This window comes from Phytophthora sojae (assembly GCF_000149755.1).
Source record: "Phytophthora sojae unplaced genomic scaffold PHYSOscaffold_1, whole genome shotgun sequence".
NCBI lineage: Eukaryota > Oomycota > Peronosporomycetes > Peronosporales > Peronosporaceae > Phytophthora > Phytophthora sojae.
Genome location: NW_009258115.1, coordinates 2,046,975 through 2,069,474, shown reverse-complemented (window position 1 = coordinate 2,069,474; position 22,500 = coordinate 2,046,975). Strand labels below are relative to the sequence as shown.

Here is a 22,500-nt window from a genome sequence, read left to right as displayed (position 1 = left end):
AGGCAAAATGCAGCTCGAAAAATGCTGCCAAGTTCTTCATACGTATGTAGCTAGGATTCCGTGGCCCTGCTTCATGTTGCTGCCGCATCTGTGCACCGCTCATCCGTTTGGCCGATTGGAAGAGTTGTGCGTTTGGGCGGTGCCGGTGTCGCATCCTTGATCGGTTCCGGATCTCGTTCACAGAGCGAGCCTCTCAGCCTGACAGTGCAACAGCTTGCTCGGGGTGACCATTCTTTCGGTTGCATTATGCGTGGATGGTGGTCAACTACCTGGTACATGCAGCGAGAGCTCTACCACTTCCGCTAGCTGCGTCGAATTCTAGCAGAGTGCGTGCCATTTGGTGGAAGTGGAGAAGTTGGTGCTGCAGAACCGCGTTCTTGGCCGACTCCGCTGCCAGCGCGTTCTCCCTCCCCCCCCCCCCCCTCCCGCTCCAGCATTTTAACGCGCTGTTGTAGAGCGCTGACTTGGACCTCGATACTCGATCTGCACTCAAGACGCCTGGGAGCTCCACCAGCCTTTCCGCATCTGCCCACTACGCTGACCTACTCGGTCGCTTTGCCGTCCAGCAATTCATCAAGAGCTTGCAGCCCCAGTTGAAGCTCCATGTGGTAGACCTGCAGTAGTTGTCGTTCAGGCGCGGCGTCACCGTTGGAAGGCACGGTCTCGTACAGCTTCCAAGCGCGCGTCGTGCAGCACCGAGAGATTGAACGCCGCAAGCAGCTCCGTGACGTCGTGGACTTGGCGCGCAACGCTGCATTTTCCTGCTGGGTCATTGAAAGAGGTGGGCATTGTCTGCTTGAAGGTCTCCGCCTTCGCGCGCCAGCGCTACTTCTACCTGCTTCCGCTCGTGCTTCTTAATTGACAGGGGTGCCGAAGATCACTGGGAGACACGCACGCATTATTGAGGGCAACAAGGGGGGTCTCGCGCCACAAGGACCGTTTGTCCTTTCTCAAAGAACAAGGCAAGGGTGGTGGAAAGTTGGTGGTAAAATGCTTCGACACGGCCCAGACGAACGACGTCAAACGTTAGCGTGCGTAACTGGTGCGTGTATCGGTATGCTTTAAAGGTCTAGTCCTGGAGCTGCTTCTTGTCGGGCGAGATCATGGGCGAACGCAGTGAAGACTCGAGCGGCAGGCTCATGAGCGCACTCCAGCCGGTCCGACCAGCGGAGTGCTTATAGCCGTAACAGAAGTAGAAGATAACACTAGCGCCCAGCCACCCGAAGCTTGTGTAGATGCCTGTGTAGCTGAGTTGAGCGGCCAGATAGAAGTTAGCTAGCACCGCAACGGTGGGGAGGAACGGCACAAATGGTGCTGTGAAATTGTCGCCATTCTGCACAACCTGCGGGCACTTAAAGTGCATCACGAAGCACGAGGCGATCGAAAACACCAGGAAGATGATGCTCAGAACGAGACACCAAGTGTGACCCTCGTTCGAGTAGCCGATCTGGTACAGGAAGGCAGCTAAGCATGCTGAGCCCACCATGACACCGATGAGCCTGGGCGCCAGCTTGGGAGATTCCTCGCGCATACGCACCATGAGCAGCGAAGCCATCGACATGTTGAACGAGAGCAGCATTCCGAAGCTCACGATATCCCAGAGTGTGTCGAACGGCACAACGAAGGCCACCGCCGTGAAGAACGCGCCCGAGATGAGCGTGTTGGCGAACAGGTTGCCGTGTTCATCGACCTTAGAGAAGATGCGAGGCATCAAACCATCGCACGACAGCGCGTAGTTAAGACGCGGCTGCGCGAGGAAGCACACGAGCACCACAACGGGCATCGTGCAGGTCTCACCGGCACGCACGATCTGCGCAGCCCAGTTCTGGCCCTGGTAGTCAAAGCCAGACCCGAAGCTAGCGGCTTCCAGGTACGGGATCATGCCTGACAGCGCCAACGACGCAAAGGCCGACAAGAACATGGTGCCGGTGACCACGCCGATGACAGCGAGCGGCATAATCTTCTTCGGGTTCCTGGCCTCAGCAGCCAGACAACACACTTCATCGAAGCCGGCATATCCGAAGAAAGCGGACGACGCGCCCGTGATGATTCCCTGCACGCCGAACGCCATCGTGCCATCCACGTCCTGGCGCGGCGGCACGAACGGGGACAAGTTGCTCGAGTCCGTGAAGTAGAAGCCAGCAGCAATGATGAAGAGCACGACGACCACCTTGATGGTCGTGATGGTGTTAACGAACCACTTGCCGAAGCGCAGCCCCACGAGGAGAACTCCCACACAGGCAGCCATCAGCACGGCACCGAGCAGGTTCGTGTAGTCCTCGTTGAGCCACTGGTACGTGTGCTCCGGGTGCTCCTCCACGAGCCACTCCTGCACCTTGGTGGCCCAGCTGCGAGCCACACCGGATCCAGAGATACCGTACTCGAGCGTCAGCAGCCACGCCGCGATCACAGCCGGCAGCTCACCGAGCGCGTGGAACGAGTAGGCGTAGGTGCTTCCGGACGACGGGATCCGCGTCACCAGCTCCATGAACGCGAGCGCGTTGATGCAGCACACGACTCCGGCGATGATCCAGCTGATGAACGCCGCCGGGCCCGCCGTGCTGCTGATGATCTCGCCTGCCGTGGAGAAGATACCGCTGCCCACCGTGCTTCCCACACCGATGCACAGAAGGTCGAAGAGGCCGAGGTGGCGCGGGAGCTGCTCGGCCGTCTCCTCCGCGTGGATGACGCTCAGCGGCTTGGTGCGCAGCACGTTCTCCATGAACGTGGGCTCGCGCTCCATCTTGGGCTTGGCTTGGCTCGGAGCTGAGTGCACTGAGTGTCCCCACGGCGGCTTCGACGGAGAATTGAGGAATGACTCGTGAGGCGAGAGTCCTCGGAGCTGCTTGGGGTCTCATGAAGGGGGTGGCGCGGATCGACTGGAGCCTGGCCCTTCCTTGGCGGCGGCGGCGCGCGCACATGGGGCGTGTCACGCACGCGCTGTGACGAAGCGGGGCCGCCCTATTCGCCCGCCGTTTCTTTACAAGCACTGGCATGGCCCGACATTTTCTACTGGTGTCAACGGCCCTCGCTGCGTCGGTCGGCCACCGCAGCGCGAGGCCACAGCGTGTTGGAGGTAAACAAACACCTCAACCGATCGCGTCGATCTTTCGCATTGCAGCGGTACAAGTTCATGCGCGGACGACTGGACGCGGTGCTTTCCGGTGCGCGGAACGCAGCAACCGAACGAGCCGGGCGCGCCAATTTTGATCTGCAAAAATTTGCGGCACTTTTCATAACATTTCATTCCCATCTTAAATATTGTGGTAGCGATTTATCGCAGCTGGATTTATTGTGCTTTGCATACTTTTTGGCGCTTCGGACTGTAACTCGTACGACTTATCGAGCACGACTTATCTATAAATCGTACTCGAGTACGAATTGCTGTAAGTCGTGGATGGTCAATGAGCACTAAGTAGTGCGCAAACGCCATCTCCTGCATGATTCAGCACATCCAGCATGGATTAGCATCCGTTTGGCACCTTTAGAAAGTGCCATTTCCGAGCCAAATCGGGCTCGAAGCACCACTTGAGCAACTTGCATTCATACCCTCCATGATTTACCACTAAGTACGAACACTAACTAGTGCATTAATTAGGAGGGCAAACTGGATGCAAAGCGCAAGATATAACAATAGCAAAACCGTTATAAAAACCGCTTACCTGGAGCTCGGACAAATCGTAGAGCCGACGAGAAGGACTAGAAGTTTATAGGCTGTCTGGAACAACCGGATGAGCTGGTTCTCATTAACTGAAGCCTCTCAGCAGCCGGGACTCTATCACTTATATACAATCTCACCGGATACAGATCAGCTTTTTACGCACTTCTTATTTTTGTGGATTCTAGATTCTATATCAAACAACCACACTCCATACAGGAGAGCGACGTGTGTGCCCAATGCAACAAAATGAAGCCCGCATGCGATCTGAGTAGTAAGTATCAATAGCAGCACATTACGAAGGCATTTTTTTCCTTACCGCAATTTATCAACTAGAACCGTTCTAGAACACACTCACAGCGAACTAGCAAATACATCGACAGCACTTCTAGACAGTCTCATGTCGCTTAAAGAGCTTTAAGCTATCAGATCGAACCTCATACAGTCTTCACCTCGAATTTGACTCAGCTCGACTCGCGCATATTACGACGCCATTTTTTATTAGACTTAGCATGAGAATAACATTACATCGAGATCAAAAACATCTATTGGCTGCTAGAAAAAGAGAAAGAAATGAGAACTACAGATCCCTTTGCGCCAACGAATTAAGCATTCATGCTTGAATCCGTGAGCTCCATGATGGTCATATCTCCATCAAGTCAAATGCGGCGAGCACTGCTTGATAGTGTGTCGACTGCCATCGAACTTGATTCCAACATTGCGATCGAGCTTGAAGTCGATTTTGTCAATCTGGACATCGATGACGCCGTACTGCTGATTTGCTAAAAAAAAAAATCTCATCGAGAGCCTGCTGTGATCTGGCTTCGTTCGCCGTTATTGCTGCAGCAAAGTGCTGTAAGGATTGAAGTTGCCGCAGTTGGAGCGACAAGTAATGTGGGATGCTGCGTAGCAGTAGACAGGTGTTGAAGCTGGAGTTGGCAGAACTTGCAGTTGCTGCCAACTCATATTGCGTGTATAATTTGCAGCTCGGTCTGAGATTAGCAGGACAGCTCGGAGAGAGCACCGACAGTGAGAAGGCTAAGCGAATATAGGAGTAGTAGTTGGGTGTTAACCGGCGACTGGCTATCCTTAGTTTCGTCTTGCTCAAGGTGCTGGACCGTTGGACGCCAAGCAGAGCGTCAACGGAACAGGGTTATAGAGCCCAAGACCCATCCGGGCTACACGCGTGTCTGGTGGCATCACTCAGAGACCAGCGGGACACTGGAGAGCAAGTGCTGCGTCTGTGAGTTCGAGACTTCGAAACTGGGAGACCTAGTGAAGAAGATGTCGACGAGAGCCGAGCTGAACAAGAATGGGCGCCCAGTGAACTGGCACGGTCAGTGCTGGGCGTACTACAAGAGTATGATGATGATCGCGCCCGAGGACAAGGGAGTCATGGAGTACGCGACCGGCAAGAAGACGCTGGCGACGACCGCGAGCGACGACGAGAAGAAGACGTTCGGCGAGTCCCAGGTCATGGTCAAGCTAGTGTACTCCCTAACGCTAACATGTTAGTTGCTATTCATGTTAGCTAACTGTTAGTTAGTGTCTAGTATTTTGAGCTAACATGTTACTAAGTAGTAGCGTTAGAGCACAAAGATAGGTCAACGTGAGTAAATGTTGGTGGAGGAGAAAAGCTGTATTTATATAAACGCTTGTGAGCTACGGCCACGACACGCGCGCAACGGAAGGTGGGAGCGCAGTCAAACGCCTCTTACGACGCCACTTCCACCCACCCCATCGTCGTCACCTGAACCCCCCCCCCCCCCACGGTGGTCACCCCCCCCCCCCCCTCACCCCACCCCACCGTCGACTTCCCCTCGACCCACCCCACCATCAACTCCGTCAACTCCCTCTCAGTTGAATACCGATTTCGACAATGATGTATCGCCCGACTCACCATCGATGGCTGCCCCCCCCTGAGAGCCCGTTGCAATTTCCTATTGGCCTAGTTAGTGACTATGTAGACCTATCAGATGCAACGTCAAGCGAAGACGACTCTGACCCCGAAATCCCGCCTGAAGGACCGGGGATTTATCATGCAGAACGGATTTACGCCCGCCGAACCGTGAATTACCACCCAATCTACCTAGTAAAATGGGTAGGTTGGGAGGAGCTCACACGGGAGCCGCCTCACCACTTGCCAGCGCAGCTGATAGCGGAATTTGAAAGTGAGGAAGCAAATGGTGTTTGGCCTAATTATATCAGGATGTAGTAGGCGCCTGGGACAGGCTAGTTCCAGCAGTCACTTCGCAGAGTCGTTACCTACGGCAAGAGCAAGCATGAGAGCGTGGTGCACTCTCAGCATTTGTATACTGCATACTCAGGAGGCATACTAGCAAAGAGAAACTAACAGAAACCACCGCGGAGTCAGCTGCAGTGGTTCCATCCAATACAGAATTCAATCTACCTCCAAGAACGGATTTTCAAGCAAGCAATCAAGCAACTTAGGCTCGCGAGACACTACACAGGATCCCTAGAGGAGGACCCGCAGAAACTAGACTGTTGATTAGACTTCGTAGCAGAATCGCTTAATAAATATATTTTCAAACTATATAGTGCAGCTATACAGTACTAATATGTATAGTTTAAAACTAACTGTTGGTTAGTGCCTAGTAAAATTAGCTAACATGTTAGTGGAGTACGCTAGGTCAAGCAGATCATCATGTCGCCCTTCTCGATGGAGTTGGGGCAACAGGTGATGACCAAGCCGACCGGATCGGAGATGTGGTAGTACCTGGGGCAAATGTACGAGGGCAATACCAACGCTGCAACGCGCACGAACCAAAAGATCATCTTGTTTAACAAGTTGCAGGCGACCAGGTGCAAACCCAACTGTGATGTGCGCCAACACATCAACAACATGTTTTTGATGAAATCGCAGCTTGCGCCGCTGAGCGCAGGCGTCAGAGACCCTATATTCATCGACATGTTGATGAGATCACTACCTACCAACTCGCGTTTTGATCAGCTGCAGGGAATGGTTGAGATCGGCGCGAGTGAAGTTGACACGCTGGACAAGTTGAAAGATCAAATTCTGCGGATGGACAGGTACAATCGCCGTGATCGTGAACTGGGTGTAGGCGGTCCAGCCGCAGCTCAGAATCAGACCCCACACCAGGCTCCGAAGCAGAAGCCGCAGCAGCTGCCACATCAGCAGAAGAACGCTGGGGGCAATGGCGGGACCAAGTTCGTGAGCCCCGAGCGAGCTGTGGCCGTCGCAGCGAAGAAGCTGGACAAGCAGCAAGGCAACTGCTACAACTGTCACAGACCAGACCACTTGGAAAAGGACTGTCTTAAGAAGACAATTCAGCCCGCGAGCAGTACAGGAAAGAAGCAAGCTACCTACACGAACCGGGTGCGCAAGGGGCGTGCTAAGCCGGACGTTCAGTCGTCCAGTGACAGTGAGGCTGCCGATGATGTGCAATCTGGAAGTGATCACACGGCAACTTGCGACGACACCCTAGGCAAGCCGTGCGCTGAGGATTTTCTCGTCAACGCCTGCGCTGACGCCATCTCTGATGACTATTCTGTATGGGAGTGGTGCTTCGATAATGCGGCCAACGTGCACATGGCTTCAGACCGGCGATATTTTACTGACTACGAGCCGTTTGGCCAGGACACGGAGTGCGTGAGAGGCTTCAAGAAGAAGTTCGCTGCAGCTCCGATCGGCCATGGGACTGTGCAAGTGGTGGTGAAGAAAGGTGACTTGGACGTGGTGCTCACGCTTCAAGATGCTCTTCACGTGCCTAACAGTAAGAACTTACTGTCGCACTCTCAAGCCGAAGACCAAGTGAGGCGAGGCGGGTGAACGCCTTTTGCCGCCCAGGTGTATAGTGGCCCGAAAAGGATCTAGACTTGTCCCCTCGAAACAACCCTGGACGAGCACTTGGTGTCGTCCCGGGTGACGTGTGTTTCTTGTAGAATCCCTTTGGATGTCGTTTGTCTTCGAACGTGAGACTTGCACTGCGTGAGTTGCGGGAAACAGGATAGTATCGCTAGGACCAGGAAGCGGAGCCAACGCACACTTCAGAACGCAGCTTTCACAGCCTGGATCCGGAGAGATAACCTTAACAATACAGAGTTATACACAAATATACAATACACACAACCGTCACTTATTCTTTGGTTGGCCCTTGGACGGTGGGCCCTACACTCCAGTCAACAAAGAGGGTAGATCCAGGACACTGGCAAGTCCAAGACCCTCAATCAATCGCGCACCACCCTCAATCAAGAGGGAAAAAGCCGAATCAATACAAAACACAGTCCTTCCTATCACTCAGTAGCCTATCGACAAATCACTAGGTGGTGACTACCTCAACCGCCCTAGGAGTAGCTTAATATGAAATGGCAGTGCTGTCCAGGGCAAACACCCCAACTAGAATATGAAATAAAGCTTATCAACCCTGGTCGCACGACAGCTCAGGTACTCGCCTTAACTTGATTTGATACTTACTATGAGAGCTCCACACACGACCCTTACGTTCTTAGCCGAGGTGCCCTGACTGCAGGGGGAGAACCAAAGACACAAGGCTCCTTTGAGTCTGAACCAGCTCTGAATAGCCTGGCCCCCAACCGAAGACACTTGCGCTGTAGCAGGAAAAACGAACTCTGTTTGGTCTTATCTTTGTAGGCTATCACTAATCGTAACATGCAGTCTTGGGAGTTTTATCTTGGTTTCAGTATAGGTTGTCGTCGGTTGAGTCGCAAAGATCCAGCGGGGATCGACAGCACAGCTAGGAGGGAGTTCAAGGTTCCATGTGCCGAGCAGATCTTGGACGGTCGGCTTGGTCGGTCGTTAATGTCTTGGGTTTATATGGTCAAATCTTGGAGCTTGGAGAGTCGTCCATTCGGGATACACGTTGTCGATTCAGGATACACGGGCTTTGGTCAGGCAGCTTAGGTATCGACGAGCTTGGTCGGTCACGTCTTCGGCTCTTGTGGCATGACTGGCTCGATCTTGGCTGGGGGGGGGTTCCAGGCTGGCAGCCTTCAGGGTCATCGATCTTGGTCCAGCCTGGACACATCTTGATCATCCTGATTCAGGGCGCTGAGTGCATATCCAGGCTGTTCCCGCCACTTGGATCCTGGATCCAGCTAGAACCAGGCCGTCAACGTGGGGCTCGGGCAGAAATCTGGAGCCGCATGGTGTCACAAGGCTTTGCAATTGAGTATCATGGTCGGCTCGGTGCAAACGTGTACGAGTTATGGAAGGGCGATGAGAAGCTACTGGAGGTTGGACGTGATAAATACGGTTTATTCAAATTTGCTGCTCAGAACATGTTCCTGTCGGCGGAGGTCAAGACGCGAAGCGGCAAACTCAAGAAATGAAGTCGCAACCGCAGCGCGCGAGCGCAAGACGTGGATCAACGGCTGCAAGGTGGAAAGCTGGTTGATGCAGAAGAGTCCCATGACACGGGCTCTCCACCACGAGCTACTGTCTCCGCCACTGATGGAGCTGGTGACCTCCAGAGATGGCACGAGAGACTTGGGCATCTGTGCCCACAATACGTCAATCTGATGGTGGATCACGATCTGGTGACAGGAATGATGCTACAGCGCCCGGTATTTGATGACTGCGAAGCTTGCCACATGGGCAAGGAGCGGGAGCCATCACCTCGAAAGAAGATCGAGCGTGATATCACTCGGAAGAACCAAGTGATTTTTCCCGACCTGTTGTTCCCAAGGAAGAGCGGATGCTCAGACGATAACAGGGTCGTGCTAGTCATTGAGGATGGCTACACGCGATTTACGACGGTCTACCCGTTGGAGTCGAAGCACGGACCAGACGTGAACGCGGAGATGCAGCGATACATTGAGTGGGCAGAGCTCCAATTTCCCGGGTGCAAGGTGAACAAGGTAGTGACGAATGGAGGAGGTAAGTTTGGCAACGACGAGATGATTGATTGGTACCGCAAGCGTGGGATCGAGTATTTGCCGAACCCTGCCCACAGCTCGCACCTAAATCCTTGTGAAAGACTGCCCCAGACTCTAGGCCACAGGATGAAGTCTATGCTGAGCGCTGCGGGATTGCCGGACACCTTCTGGACGAATGCAGTGAAGTTTGCCGCGTTCTTGCGAAATCGTTCGTACCATCAAGCGCTGAAGGACACACCTTACAACTTGATGCTGGGGAAAAGACCTGATCTTCACCGCACCAAGAAGTTCGGCGTCATCGCGTATGCACACAAGCCAAAGACCCCCTCGCGGCGAAAGCTCGACCATAATTGCCGTATCGGATTTCTCGTGGGCTACTTGGAGGGCCAAGCTGGCTACGAAGTGTACTTCCCCAGGGAACACGTAGTGCAACACGTCCAGCACTCGTCTATAAACGAATACATCGTGTACAAAGATCGCTAAAGCGACGAATACTCGTCCTCTGTAGCCGACTGGATGTTCAACATGGAAAATGTAGGCGACGACAACCAGGCGTCAGATGAAGGGGCTGCCAGTGAGACTGATGAAGCAGAAGTATTGGCTGACTTACCTCCGGCCAGAGCCCGCGACCCCAACGACCCAGACCTTCTCGACTACGATGTCCGAGATTGATCAAGACGTGGAGATGGACGAGTCCTCATATTACAAAGTAGGGATCGAAGACTGGAGCGGCATGCCGATGTACACAGCCTTCCCAGGTTTGTCAGGCCGTACCCGAGTGCGATAAGTTGCTCGAGGCGTAGACCAAGTAGTCCCCGGGACGGCCGACGATGCAGATGAGAAAGAGCACGCTGTACACAGTGAAGACATGACGCGAATCTATCTCAGCGATGAACTAGAAGAAAAAGCCCCTGTTGACCCTCTCTTGCTGGCTCAAGTCGAAAGGGAACAATTTGCAGCCGCGAACGGAACTCCCAGCCGACGCCGAGGCCAAGTCGAGGCCACTTTTGAAAATGTTGAAGGGGGGGAAGAGATTGATGCGGCACAGGAGCCTGAAAGTGAGCACGACCCATCAAGTCCTTCCCCGCAAAAGCTGTCGATATCCGTGAAAGAGGAACCAAGTCATCATCAATTTGCCCCAGGTGATGATGACTGGATCCGGCAACCTCCTTGGAACAGACTCGAAATCGTAGATGCCTACATGATTGGCAGTCCCCAAGTCAATCAGTCGGAACAAGACGCGGAGGGCGGCGGCCCAACTCCGGTCGAAAATGAATCCGCCGGGCAAGAACTCGTCGCTGTTGACGCTGGAAACGGTATGGACGTTTGTATGGTGCCAGAGACTCTCACAGGTAATCAGCGATCTGCGGTCGAGGCTGAGCTGGAAGACGTGCAACAGGCCAAGCGTCAGCGAGACCTCCAAAAACAGCCACGGCGGATGACGCTCCGGAGTGAAGCAGAACGAAGAGCTCCGAAACGACTCGAAGATTACCATGTGTACGCGAGCTACTGCAAGCGCGAGCCCGCAGTGAGCCCCACTTCAGCACCAAGTGAAACAAGATGGCACATCAAGGACGTGAAAACGCCGCGCAATTACGGTGAAGTCATGCGCTCACCCCAGCGAGAGGAATGGCTAGCAGGGATGCACCACGAAGTAGACGCAATGTTCAGCAAAGGCGTGTTCGAGATGATTGATGAAAGTGAGATGCCGAGCAAGGCGCATCTGCTCTTTACGATGTGGAGATTTCGGCCTAAGACGGGTGTGGACGGATTTATTTGCACTTGGAGATCCCGTCTGGTTGGCCGTGGCGACTTCCAGGAACTTGGCATCGACTACGACATGACATTCTCACCGGTTGCACGAATGGTGACTTTCCGAGTGGTAGCCGCACTGGTGGCAAAGCTGGGTCTCGTTTTGTACCAGGGTGATATTGATACAGCTTATCTAAACGCCATTTTGAAGATCAAGCAGTCTGTGCGGGGCATTCCTGGTTTTCCTTGCCCGAAAGGAAAAGTCTACCGCGTGAACCAGGCTTTATATGGACTGCATCAGTCTGGCGCCGAGTGGTACGAGGAAGTGGACAAATTCCTGAGATCGATGGACTTTCACAACACTGAGACTAAACCGTGTTTGTACGTCTACTACAGAGATGGTGCTCTCGCTCTCATCCAGCTCTACGTCGACGATGTTGTACTCGCAACGAACTCCGTGGACTTCAAAACGTCCCTGTTTGCCGCTTTCGACGAGCAGTATGGTTTTATGGACGGCGGAATAGCCCACCAATTCCTGGGCGTCCAAGTGGAGCAGGGCGCAAAAGGCGTGTGGATCCACCAGGCCAAGTACTGTCAAGAAGTGCTTGAGCGATTTGGTTATGATGGGGCGCACGGCAGGGCTACCCCGATGGAGACAAACGCGAAGTTCGTACCGAAAGATGAACACGAGGGTGGTGAACCTCCGTCATTTGACTATCGCGCCGCTAGTGGAGCGCTGATGTACCTCGCTACGAGTACTCGCCCAGATATTGCTTTCTCCGTCGGCTACCTGAGTCGCTTTGTAAGAAATCCGTCGAAGAAGCACTGCGGAGCGGTAAAACGCATCCTGCGTTACCTCGTGTAAACCAGAAACCTGGGCATCCAGTACTCTGCGAGTGATGAAATTGCTGACTAGATCGTAGTCAGCGGATACTGTGATGCTGACTGGGACAACGACCCAGGGACTCGCAAGAGCATTACAGGATACGTGATGGCAATTGCTGGTGGTGCCGTAGCCTGGGCAGCTTGGAGACAGTCTATTATCGCCCAGTTGACAGCGGAGGCCGAGTATGTCGTCGCTTGTGAGACCACGATGGAAGGTCGAGGCATTGTCAACATGCTGGAGGAAGCTCTACAGGAGGTTGATGTGACAACCCAATTGCAATTAGGTGTGGACAATAATGCCGGTATTGCTCTGGCCAAGGCTCCGACCTACAGCAGCAAGATGCGCCGCATAGAGATTCGCTGGCACTATGTTCGTGAGCACGTCAAGCGAGACCTGCTGGAGATCTGCAAAATCAATGAAACAAAAAATCCCGCCGACATGTTCACGAAGGCGCTACCCAAGCGCAGCCTCTATCACTACTGCAAGCAGATCGGTATGGCTACAGGCTTGCCTAATGCTGGCGGCTAAGTGTTCCGACGCAAGCGTCGGTGGGGGCATGTTGTGATCTGGCTTCGTTCGCCATCATTGCTGCAGCAAAGTGCTGTAAGGATTGTGACACGATGTGGGAAAGGATTTTTATTCGCACCCATGTCTGACCGCTGGGATGGGAAGACCCTTCGCCTGACTGTGACTGGTCACAGTGAACAGGAATCCAGTGTCGTGGAGTGTGACATGTGGATAGTGGATGCGCATGGTGGATTTGGCGGGACCCGGTGCTTGCAGTAAGCATGGGCTCACAGGATCGGAGATGTGCCCACCGGATGAGCGCTCATATTCGGTGTGGAGTAACACATCCTGTCCGTCCGCCGACTTCCCTGACCGCAGGATATGCCTAAGGCGCGCAAGTGCAGCCAGTGAACGTATCCTGGCTGCTGCCTGCATTGGCTCCGTCAAGACATCGGACCAACCCCCAAGTTCACCATGCCCACCATGCTCCCATGCGCCCAAGACCTCGCAGGACAAAGTACACTGTTTGCCGGACTGGATCGTGGTGCACCCGGTAGCGACGCACCGGATGCCAAGGTGCCGTACCGAATGAAGCCGGACCGGATGATCAATTCGGTCTGACCACTGGTGCACATACTGGATCGTGACCGCACCAACAACAAGTCCAGTACTGCTGTGTGTGTAGCAGCAATCCAGGACCGGATCGACCAAGAACGTCAAGCGACACAGGATGGCTCACGTGGTTAGACGCAGAGGTCCAGTGCGGATTTGATGAGACGCCGTACCCACGTACCTCTGTCGCCAGATGATGAGTGTTGCCGAAGGAACGTTGACGTCGACAAGGTGCCCGATAACCAAGCCAATTCAAGCATACCCAAGCTCAGTGCAAGAAGATCGAAGTCCCGTGCACAAGGTCGAAGCATATCCAAGACAAGTCAAGCATAGTGAAACCTTTATTAGAAGTCAGTGAAGTGAAACAGATAGCTAGCCAAACGTAAGATCAAACAGAAACCAATTTGCCGAGAACACGCGGACGTCTTTCTTCGGGCTGGGAATTCCCCCTGACATTGACGTCTTCAAGAGCTTATACGTGGGATCCGCCTTCGTGCGATTTTAAAACGGAGGACGTTTCAAGGCCTCGCTGGTGTTGCGAGCACTGGTGTAGTGGGGACTCAAAGGCACCAAGGCAAAGTCGGCAGGGACTGGGGTGTCGCGCCCTGGAGTGATCTGTGAGAGCTTTATTTCCAATTTGCGTGCTCTATCCGGGCATCCATTTCATATTCCATCCTGTGTGTCTTAGGCGGTAGAGATAGTCACCCCCGAGACTGAATTGATTGACTACTGTATGATTGGATTGACTACTATTTTGTATTGTTCCCTCACTCTGTGAGGGTGGTGCGCGTAAGTGAGTGTGCATCCAGGGTTGACCAGTGCCTTGGGTGACGGCTCGTAAGTTGACTGGCGTATAGACCCCCCACCCAAGGGTCTTAAAGAATAAGTGGTGGCTGTATATTTTGTGACGTTTAGCTCGGCATTGTATTTCTGTGTGTTGGTTATACTGAATTGTGGATCTGACTGTGGTCCCTTCGATTCGGTCTGACTTTCTGTTCATTCGGTGTAGTTTGTTTCAGGAACACACCCAGCAGACTCGATTATGTATTTACAACAACTCACTCGGTGAAGTCCGGTCCGCCAAAGGTAAACGATACCTATAGGGGTTGACACAAGGACACACGCCAAGTCCAAGCGATCCTCCCGGCCCCCGGTTCACATCCTGTGCTCCGAGGACTATCGGATTGCAGCGGATATCTCTGGTACTCCGAAGCGATTCGGTCCGGCATAGTGTGCTATACACCTGGACGATCAAGGCGTTCACCCGCCTCGCCTCAGCTGGTGCGCGTGCCCGGATTTGGTTGCCTAGGATTTCACCGCGAGTTGTTTGTTTGTATATTGATTTGGTCTTAAGGGGTGTTTCTACTGACTGCCTGGACTAACAGTTTGGTTATGGCTGGAAGGAAGGAAGCACGTGAAGATGGACGCGGAGGCGGACGTCGCGTCAGTCGCGTTGAGGACAAGGGCTGCCGCCGTAGGAGCACAAGGCCCTGGACGACGTTGTCCGGGAGACTCGGAAGGATGGCGCGAAGAAGCGCAAGGCGGCCCTGGAAGAGAAGAAGAAGGCGTCGGCGGCCGATCAAGATCAAGCGGCCCCGGAGTCCTCCGTTCTGGATGCGCACCAAGCAAATCAGGATGAGGCTCCGGAGGCGGACTCGGCCGAGTCTGTGCCGGCCGGCACCGAATATGTCCCAGACCCGGTGACGGGACTGGATGAGGGTGAGTCCACACAGGATGATGAACCCGCCCAGGCGTCTGTGGAAGGCGCCGATGAGGTTGAGCCCCCGGCTGAGGATCGAGTTTCGGACTCTCCCCAGCCGGATGACGAAGTCGAGATTCTGGACGAAGCCCCGACGATCAAGCATGAAGGCCCGCTGTCGACTGTCCAAGAAGACGGCGTACGGAATGACGAAGCCGACACCCGGTCTGTGCCCGCGCAATCAAGTCCGGCCGCGACCGCCCAAGCTCCCGCGCTCAAGATGGAAGCCCAATCCAGTATGGCGCCCTCGGATTCGCGAGGACCCGACGAGACCAAGGCTCAAGTGAGCAAGGTTCAGGCGAAGGTGTACGTGGCCGAACAAGTGCGTCGCTGGGAGCAGCATCGTGAACGCGCTGCCGTCCCGCTCAAGGTGGAGTACGCCTGGCCCGAGCTGGCACCCGCCTTCACCGAACGGTGGACCGCCGCGCTGGCGACGTCGAAGTACCTGTCGGACCGGATGGCCATGGCGAGTCAAGACGCTGCGTGGATCGCGGAGCTTGGTCCGGTACGACTGGAGCTGTGCCAGGCACAGGACGTCTCCGACATCGTGATTCCGCCGAGCATCCTTTCGCCGCGCGAGTGCGTTGCGCTCAACCAGACTCTCCTCTTCGCTGCCGGTTTCAGGTTTCACAACCGGATCCCGATGTGGTTCCAGTCGCAGTCGTCCAGAGTCGCACCGAGTCTGGTGCGCTCTGTGGTCGAGGACGTCCAGCATTTCCTCGCGTTCGAGCTGATCGAGTGGCGCGAGTTGGCATCCGGTGTGCCCTTCAAGATCGTACTGGATGCGCCGGACGACCAAGACCAGACCGAGTTGAACGTGGGAAACTCTGGATCGGCACTGTCGCAAGCTGCGCGAGCACCGATCCTGGACTACCATGCGGAAGACAACGACGGAGATCTATTGATGTTGGATTACGAAGCTGGACTATTGGGTCGCGAGTTCGTCCTGCGCCTACGAGTGGCCGGACTCCGGAGGACACGAAGCCCGCAAGGGTCGTCCACCGGCGAACCGGATTCCAAGCGCCCGCAGCACGGACCGCCTCGCCCGCCGTCCATCCAGTCCGTGTCGTCGATCCCGTCCGCGCCGCCGCTGTCCTCGCTCCCGTCGTCCACGCGTCCAGCGAGTCTGAGCGCGCATCCGGTACTGGAGTGTTGGCGCAACCGGGTCCGCCATCTCGTTCACCCTCGGATCTTGATTCGAGCCTGTTCAGGACGACGGCTGGATCCAACGACTCGGCATTCAGTGCGGCGTCAGCAGGTCGATCGTCCAGAGGCAGCTGGTCTTCGTCGTCGCTGTGGTCCGGACACGATGCCGCGAGGCTCATGTTCGCGATTGGGTACGGACCCATGGTGATGACCGCGCAGGTAGGAGCGATCCAGTCTGGCGCAGGCGGAGGAGTCTTTGAGATCACCCGGACAGCACTCCCTCGGTCATCGACGGCGGTGGATCAGGACGATGTCGTTATGTCAGAGTCCGATCGCACCACCGTCCGGAGTGACCGAAGGTCGAGAGCTTCATCCGGTCGGCAAACGACGTCCAGGCGCGAGAGGCGAAGCCCGTCACCAAGTGAGTCTGACTCCAGTGACGAGGACCGGATACGCCGCCGAAGGTCTTCGAGATCGAAGCGCGTACCGAGTCGGTCGAGCAGGTCGACTCGATCCGGTCGATCGAGCCGCTCAGCGATGTCCGTGATGTCCGGGGCGTCCCAAGTTGCGCTCAACACGATGCGCCAGACGCAGGAAGCCCTGGCCAGGATGGAGCTGAACCAGGAGGCATCCGCTGCCAACGCGGCCCGACTGAATGAAGGTCTTCAAAGCGCGTTCCAGGCGATTCAAGAGCTCGCCGGACGCACCGCTACCCCTCAAGGCAGTGTGCAGACCGGATCGAGGCCAGACGCCCCAGTCGCGGAGCCTCCCAGCGTGCCCAGCACGTCTCCGATGTCGACGATGCAGGCGCATGAAGTGGCGGCCGCGCCGAGGCAGCACGCCTAGAGCACGAGCGCGCCGCCGCCGAGTTCGCCGAACGCTGGAGACAACAGGAAGCGCAAGCCGAAGCCGAACGAGCGCGATGGACCGAAGACATGCAACGGGGACTCAACGCTCAACTGGATTTATTCCAAGAGATGGTCCACCCGATAGAAGCTGAGCGGGAGAGGGAGCGAGAATCTTCCCGGAACATTCAGCGGTTTCAGGCCAACCAGTTACACAACCTTCGTGCAACACGCCAGGCAAATCCAGTGGCTCAAGCAACATCGGGATCTGATTCGGTGTCGCATGTGAAGACAGAGACCGGGCGTGAGACATTGCACCCAGTATCCAGTGTGCCTATCCAGTCTGGTCAGGCGCCCATCCAGTCTGCGACGCCGCGTGCCGACGAGCTTCTAGCAGCCCAACTTCAGGCGACGATCAACAGCGTTCTCAAGGCGAGAGCAACCACGGGAGCCAAGGCGCGCGCTGTTCAAGCTGCGCTGGCGAAGGACAAGCAGGATGCTCCCGCGAAGGACGCGAAGAAGGTGCCCGTGAAGCAGGAGCCTGCCAAGAATGCGAAGGACACCAGGTCAGGACCGCGCAAGCGTCCATCCGGTGGGCGAAGTCGCGGAAGTGGTGACCCCTCCGGATCCGACCCGGACTCGAGCTCTGATGACGGCTACGACGAAGGCTACAGCTTAAGCGACTCCGACGACTCGCTCGCGAACGTGCTCACGCACTCCACGTCGGTGACGACGAAGGACGGCAAGACGGTGATGAACTTCCGGCTGTACGAGAACTCAAACTCACTCGAAGACTTCGACGACAAGGCGTCGTACCATGAGCGGACACGATGGTGGGAGCGATTCCTCACCTTGACCGTTCAGGGTGGTTGGACGGACAGCATGAAGGTGTACGAGTTACGCCTGAAGCTTCCTACATCCGCTCGCCACTGGCGTGCACAATTGCCGAGGCATGTACGAGACGACTGGACCCAGCTATCCCATGCGTTCAAGCGCAAGTACTTCCGGTCTAGGATGTCCGACTCGGAGAGGTACTACACGATCGAGCAAGGACGGACTGAATCGGCGCTTGACTTCTTCTACCGACTGAATGCGGTCGCCTGCAAGGCGAATGTGGAGTTCAAGAAGTCATCTAGGACGCGTGAGATGCACATCAAGCGTTTTATCCGGAAGCTGACCGAGTCGAAGCTTCGATCCAGTCTGAAGAGCCAGCGTCTGCACAGCATCAACGACCTGGAGTTCATTCTGCGTCAATACGAAGACGATCACCAGGACAGCGGACGTGAGAACTCGGCATCCAGACCACGCGACTTCCGCGCGGGCAACGTGCATCGAGACCGCGAACGCGAGCGATTCAGACCGAAGGGTCCTGGCCGCGCTTACGTCGTTCAGAGCGAGGATGAATCAGGCGAAGAGGATCGTCATGTGCGTTTCCAAGACGAGGTGGATGAACACCGAGTCGAGGTCGCACCAAAGCACGACTCGGTCCCTCCTGCCTCGACACGATCAGCGGATCCCGACCTGGTACCGCCAGTACTGGATGAAGGTGTACTGCGTGACGCAGTGTTCAGGGTGATGACGGGCTCAGGAAGGAGACCGCCGCCACCTGGCCAACAGTCAGGGGCGTCTCGATTCGGTCAGCCCTCCGCGCCGCAGTCGCCGAGAAGAAGCAATCCTGATTGGAATGAATTCTGTGAGCAGTGCGAGAGGCCTGGACACCGACAGGAGAATTGCTGGATAGACATCGTGTGTGATCGCTGTCACCGACGCGGACACCCGATGCGCGTGTGCAAGGTCAACCCGTGCAGGATTTGTGAACGATTTCATGAAGGGCCGTGTGAACTTATGAAGACCATCGAAGCACTGAAGAAGCTGGCACAAGATGGAGCACTGAAGGACATACCGCAGAACCTACTGGATCAGCTATTGGATGACGAGGCGAATTCAGGGGGGGCCGTTAAACCACTAAGCCCGCTGGGTGGGGACCCAGTACGCGCCGGGCTGAAGGCCCCTGAATTGTGTGTGTTAGCCTACGTCGGACCAGAGCTGAGGATCAGCCACCAAGATAACCAACAATGCATGATTTCTCTGAGCAACGATGACCCGATTCAGTCTGACCAAATTGATGATCGTTCTGGATTGAGCCGTTCCGAATTGCGAGCACCGGATGGACCGACTGAATTTCGGCTGGAACCGGGTGAGCGGTATGGATGGTGGGTTGATCATGAGCCAGACAAGAATTCGCATGAGTTGACTACGGTACATGGCGCAGTGAACGACTTCCGCTTGCGGATTTTGTTGTAACCGGAGCGTCGGTGAGTATGATCAGTTTGGATCTTGCGCGTAGACTCAAGATCAAGCTCAACCGGCATAAACAGATCAAGGTGTCCGGACTGGGTGGCAAAACCACTTACATCTCTGCTAGCACGCAAGTCAAGATCACGCTCGGATCGAGAGTGGTGTACGTCATGGACGTGTGGGTTGCGAATATCGGTGAAGGTGTGGACGTGCTATTGGATATGAACTTTATGTTCTGTGCCGGCGTTCGATTGTGTGTACGAGAAGGACTTCTGCAGTTACCGGATGAAGAGCATGTGCTCATGTACGGGGACAAGGTGCAACGCCGACAAGGAATGAGGGTGCCGGTCCAAGCGCCAGAGACCCTGTACCTCCGACCCGGTGAAGAAGCTGTTGTGCGCATCCGGTTCGGCCAAGCCAACCCACAGCGAGAAGTCGTGTGGGCTGGACGTGGTGATCGCTGGGTGACCAAGATCGTGTACGGAGCGAAGTCCTGGTTCGAGGCAGTCAAGGTCGTGAACATCTCGTCCAACAATCTCTGGATCGTGGCCGGGACCACGCTGGCCTACATTGTGGAGTATGGTTTCTTCCCGACCGTAGGACGGTTCGTCCGTCCAGGATCGAGGGCATACAAGGAGTGGCAGGTGATGATCTACGAGAACACCTTGTCCAAACAGGGTCAGCTGAGGGAACAACGTCGGCTGCAAGCACTCTGGGATCGTGAACCGCCCGCCGTGGAGCCTGCGAAGTACTCATGTCCGCCCAAGTAGATGCTATATCCGGACGGGAAGAAGGACGTGACGTGTTTCACCTCGGTGTTGCAGAATCCGGTGACCAAGTCGGACAGGATCGTGGAACTTGGTGAGGATCCGGTGGTGGTGGACCTGGTTGAGAAAGAACCGAGCTTCAAGCGCATAACACCGCTGACGAAGGAACCAGAGACTGACCCGACCGTGAAGTCTAGTGCGACTCCGCGTGGTGCTGAGGACTTCACCAGTGACACCGAATCGGATGACGAAGCGTTTTTCGAGGCTGTCGCACCGGATGAGAATGTTGCACGACGAGGACTTCTATGACGCGGTTGCACCGGATGAAGACACCAGATGTGACCGACGAGAATGTCTCTGACTTACCATCCGGTATCCTGCCCTGCCCTCCGGTGCAGAAACTCAAAGAAGAGTACGAGTGGGTCATGCGACTAAGTGTGGAGGAGTTGGACTTTGAACCAGCCGTGTACATTCATGGAGGGAGCGATCTGCTCTCCCAGCTGCGAGACCAAGTCGCACTCCTCCCGGAGGTGCAGGATTTAAGTCCCGAGTGCGACATTGACAAGGCTGATGTTGGCGAACCTGGCGTGAGCACACCGGATGACGAACACCGATTACGTGGCATCCTGAGGTACCGCCGAAGTATCTTCTTAGGTGATGGAAATGCGGCACCTGCCCCAGTTCGCGGAGTCGTTTGCGATCTGGATGTGGGAGACGCTAAGCCTGTCACACAAAAGGCACGCTCGGTTGCGCCGCACCTTGCGATGAAGGTGTACGAGTTGCTGAAGAAGTTGTTGGAGACTGGATTGATCGAGACATCTACGTCACCCTGGGCGTCACCGATCGTGATCGTACTGAAGAAGAACGGGGTCGACATCCGGATGGGCATTGATTACCGGATCGTGAACGGGTTTATCCAGTTGTCCAACTATCCTCTCCCGCTCATTAATGACCTGCTAATCGGGTTCGAGAGCGCGATGTGGTCTATGAGTCTGGACATGACCAGCGGCTTCTGGGCGATCAGGATGACAGAGCGAGCCAAGCTCATCTCGACGTTCGTGTCGCCATTCGGTCACTACCAGTGGCGACGCATGCCATTTGGTCTGAAGAATGCTCCGCTGGTGTACCAGCAGATGCTCAACAACTGTCTGTGGGGCTTTGTTCGGTTACCACCTGGTGAGGAAACGCAAGTGGATCAGGACGTACTGGATTATCTGGGTTTGAAGCCGCAGGAGGACAACGTCGCAGGGAGCGACACCGGATCGGACGGCGAAATCCTGTCTGGCCGACGTCTACCCGCGCTGACAGACCAGATGACCGTGTTCCAACGTAACATCCCGGCGCCGATGCAGATGGGCCCTGTCCTAGGACGGAGCTCGTACATTGATGACATCGCGCATGGGGCGCCTACGTGGGATCAACTTTGCATCGATCCGGATGCGCTACTGTTTCGGTTGTGGTATTGGAACATCTCTGTCAGTCTACCGAAGAGTGAATTCGGTAAGCACTCGTTCCCGTATCTCTCTCATGAGATCAGTGCAGAAGGACTCAGGGCGTCGCCGAAGATCGCTAAGGGCGTACTGGATCTACCATTCCCGTCTACTCTGAAGGGGATCCAGTCCTTCCTCGGCAGTCTGAACTACTACCACAAGTTCATAGAGGATTTTCCGGTGGTAGCTGCAGTCCTGTACGAGCTGAGCGACGATCAAGTCCGATCCGGTAGGGACTTGTCGAGGGCGAAGGAAGCGTTCGAGATCCTGAAGCGGAAGATCGTGTCGACCCCATTGCTACGTCATCCGGACCGGACCAAGCCGTTCGTCATCATTCCTCACGCGAACCAGTGGGCAGCCTGTGCAGTCCTCGGTCATGAGCATGACGGACTGATTCAGCCCGTCCGTTACACGGGGCGTGTACTGAATGACTCGGAAGTCCGGTATCACGTTGCGGAGAAGGAAGTCATCGCGATCATGAGAGTACTGATAATCGTGTACACCCGCTATTCGGTACTCAAGTGGGTGATTCAGTCCAAGTCGGCGGATGGACGTTGCGTACCATGGGGCGTCACTCTTTCCCAGTGGGACCTGGAAGTTCGCCGAATTCAGCGAGATGAAGACGGTCTAGCCGCTATACTCGGTGCGGGTATCACCCCCCAAGAGCACCTGGACCGGATCGCCGAGTCGCTGATTCCAGCCAAGGGGCGGGTCAAGCCACCACCAGTGGTGAGCATGGAGATGTTGGATGCTGACTTCGAAGGTATTGTGTTAAGCTTCGACGGAGCAGCCAAGACGTCGACTCGCCAAGGAAGCTGCGGATGCGTCTTGTGGAGCCTTCCCGGTTGGGGCGTACTGGATGCACAAGGTTTCATCCTGAGTGTTGTCACTGTGAACGATGCA

At 55.4% G+C, this 22,500-nt stretch overlaps 6 protein-coding genes across 6 annotated transcripts; 4 read left to right on the top strand and 2 right to left on the bottom strand.

Moving 5' to 3' along the window:
- Window positions 1–542: 542 nt before the first annotated feature.
- On the bottom strand, window positions 543–789 carry PHYSODRAFT_320945 (hypothetical protein; the record flags this gene model as incomplete). Its single annotated transcript, XM_009516081.1, has 2 exons — window positions 543–614; window positions 670–789. 2 exons carry the CDS (start codon window positions 787–789, stop codon window positions 543–545), a joined length of 192 nt encoding a protein of 63 aa, XP_009514376.1.
- A 280-nt stretch (window positions 790–1,069) lies between these two features.
- On the bottom strand, window positions 1,070–2,743 carry PHYSODRAFT_473505 (hypothetical protein; the record flags this gene model as incomplete). The annotated part of the gene is made up of 1 exon (XM_009516080.1): window positions 1,070–2,743. One exon carries the CDS (start codon window positions 2,741–2,743, stop codon window positions 1,070–1,072), a length of 1,674 nt encoding a protein of 557 aa, XP_009514375.1.
- Window positions 2,744–6,323: 3,580 nt separating this feature from the next.
- On the top strand, window positions 6,324–7,469 carry PHYSODRAFT_257313 (hypothetical protein; the record flags this gene model as incomplete). Its single annotated transcript, XM_009516079.1, has 2 exons — window positions 6,324–6,356; window positions 6,630–7,469. The coding sequence occupies 2 exons, from the start codon at window positions 6,324–6,326 to the stop codon at window positions 7,467–7,469; spliced, it is 873 nt and encodes a 290-aa protein (XP_009514374.1).
- Window positions 7,470–10,060: 2,591 nt separating this feature from the next.
- PHYSODRAFT_293167 (hypothetical protein) lies at window positions 10,061–11,089 on the top strand (the record flags this gene model as incomplete). The annotated part of the gene is made up of 4 exons (XM_009516078.1): window positions 10,061–10,109; window positions 10,156–10,293; window positions 10,339–11,032; window positions 11,065–11,089. The coding sequence occupies 4 exons, from the start codon at window positions 10,061–10,063 to the stop codon at window positions 11,087–11,089; spliced, it is 906 nt and encodes a 301-aa protein (XP_009514373.1).
- Window positions 11,090–14,770: 3,681 nt separating this feature from the next.
- PHYSODRAFT_392675 (hypothetical protein) lies at window positions 14,771–15,709 on the top strand (the record flags this gene model as incomplete). Its single annotated transcript, XM_009516077.1, has 2 exons — window positions 14,771–15,556; window positions 15,632–15,709. Coding segments are annotated over 2 exons (864 nt in total), but the record flags the coding sequence as incomplete, so codon positions are not given.
- A 1,465-nt stretch (window positions 15,710–17,174) lies between these two features.
- PHYSODRAFT_472956 (hypothetical protein) lies at window positions 17,175–19,346 on the top strand (the record flags this gene model as incomplete). The annotated part of the gene is made up of 1 exon (XM_009516076.1): window positions 17,175–19,346. The coding sequence occupies one exon, from the start codon at window positions 17,175–17,177 to the stop codon at window positions 19,344–19,346; it is 2,172 nt and encodes a 723-aa protein (XP_009514371.1).
- Between the last annotated feature and the right edge of the window lie 3,154 nt (window positions 19,347–22,500).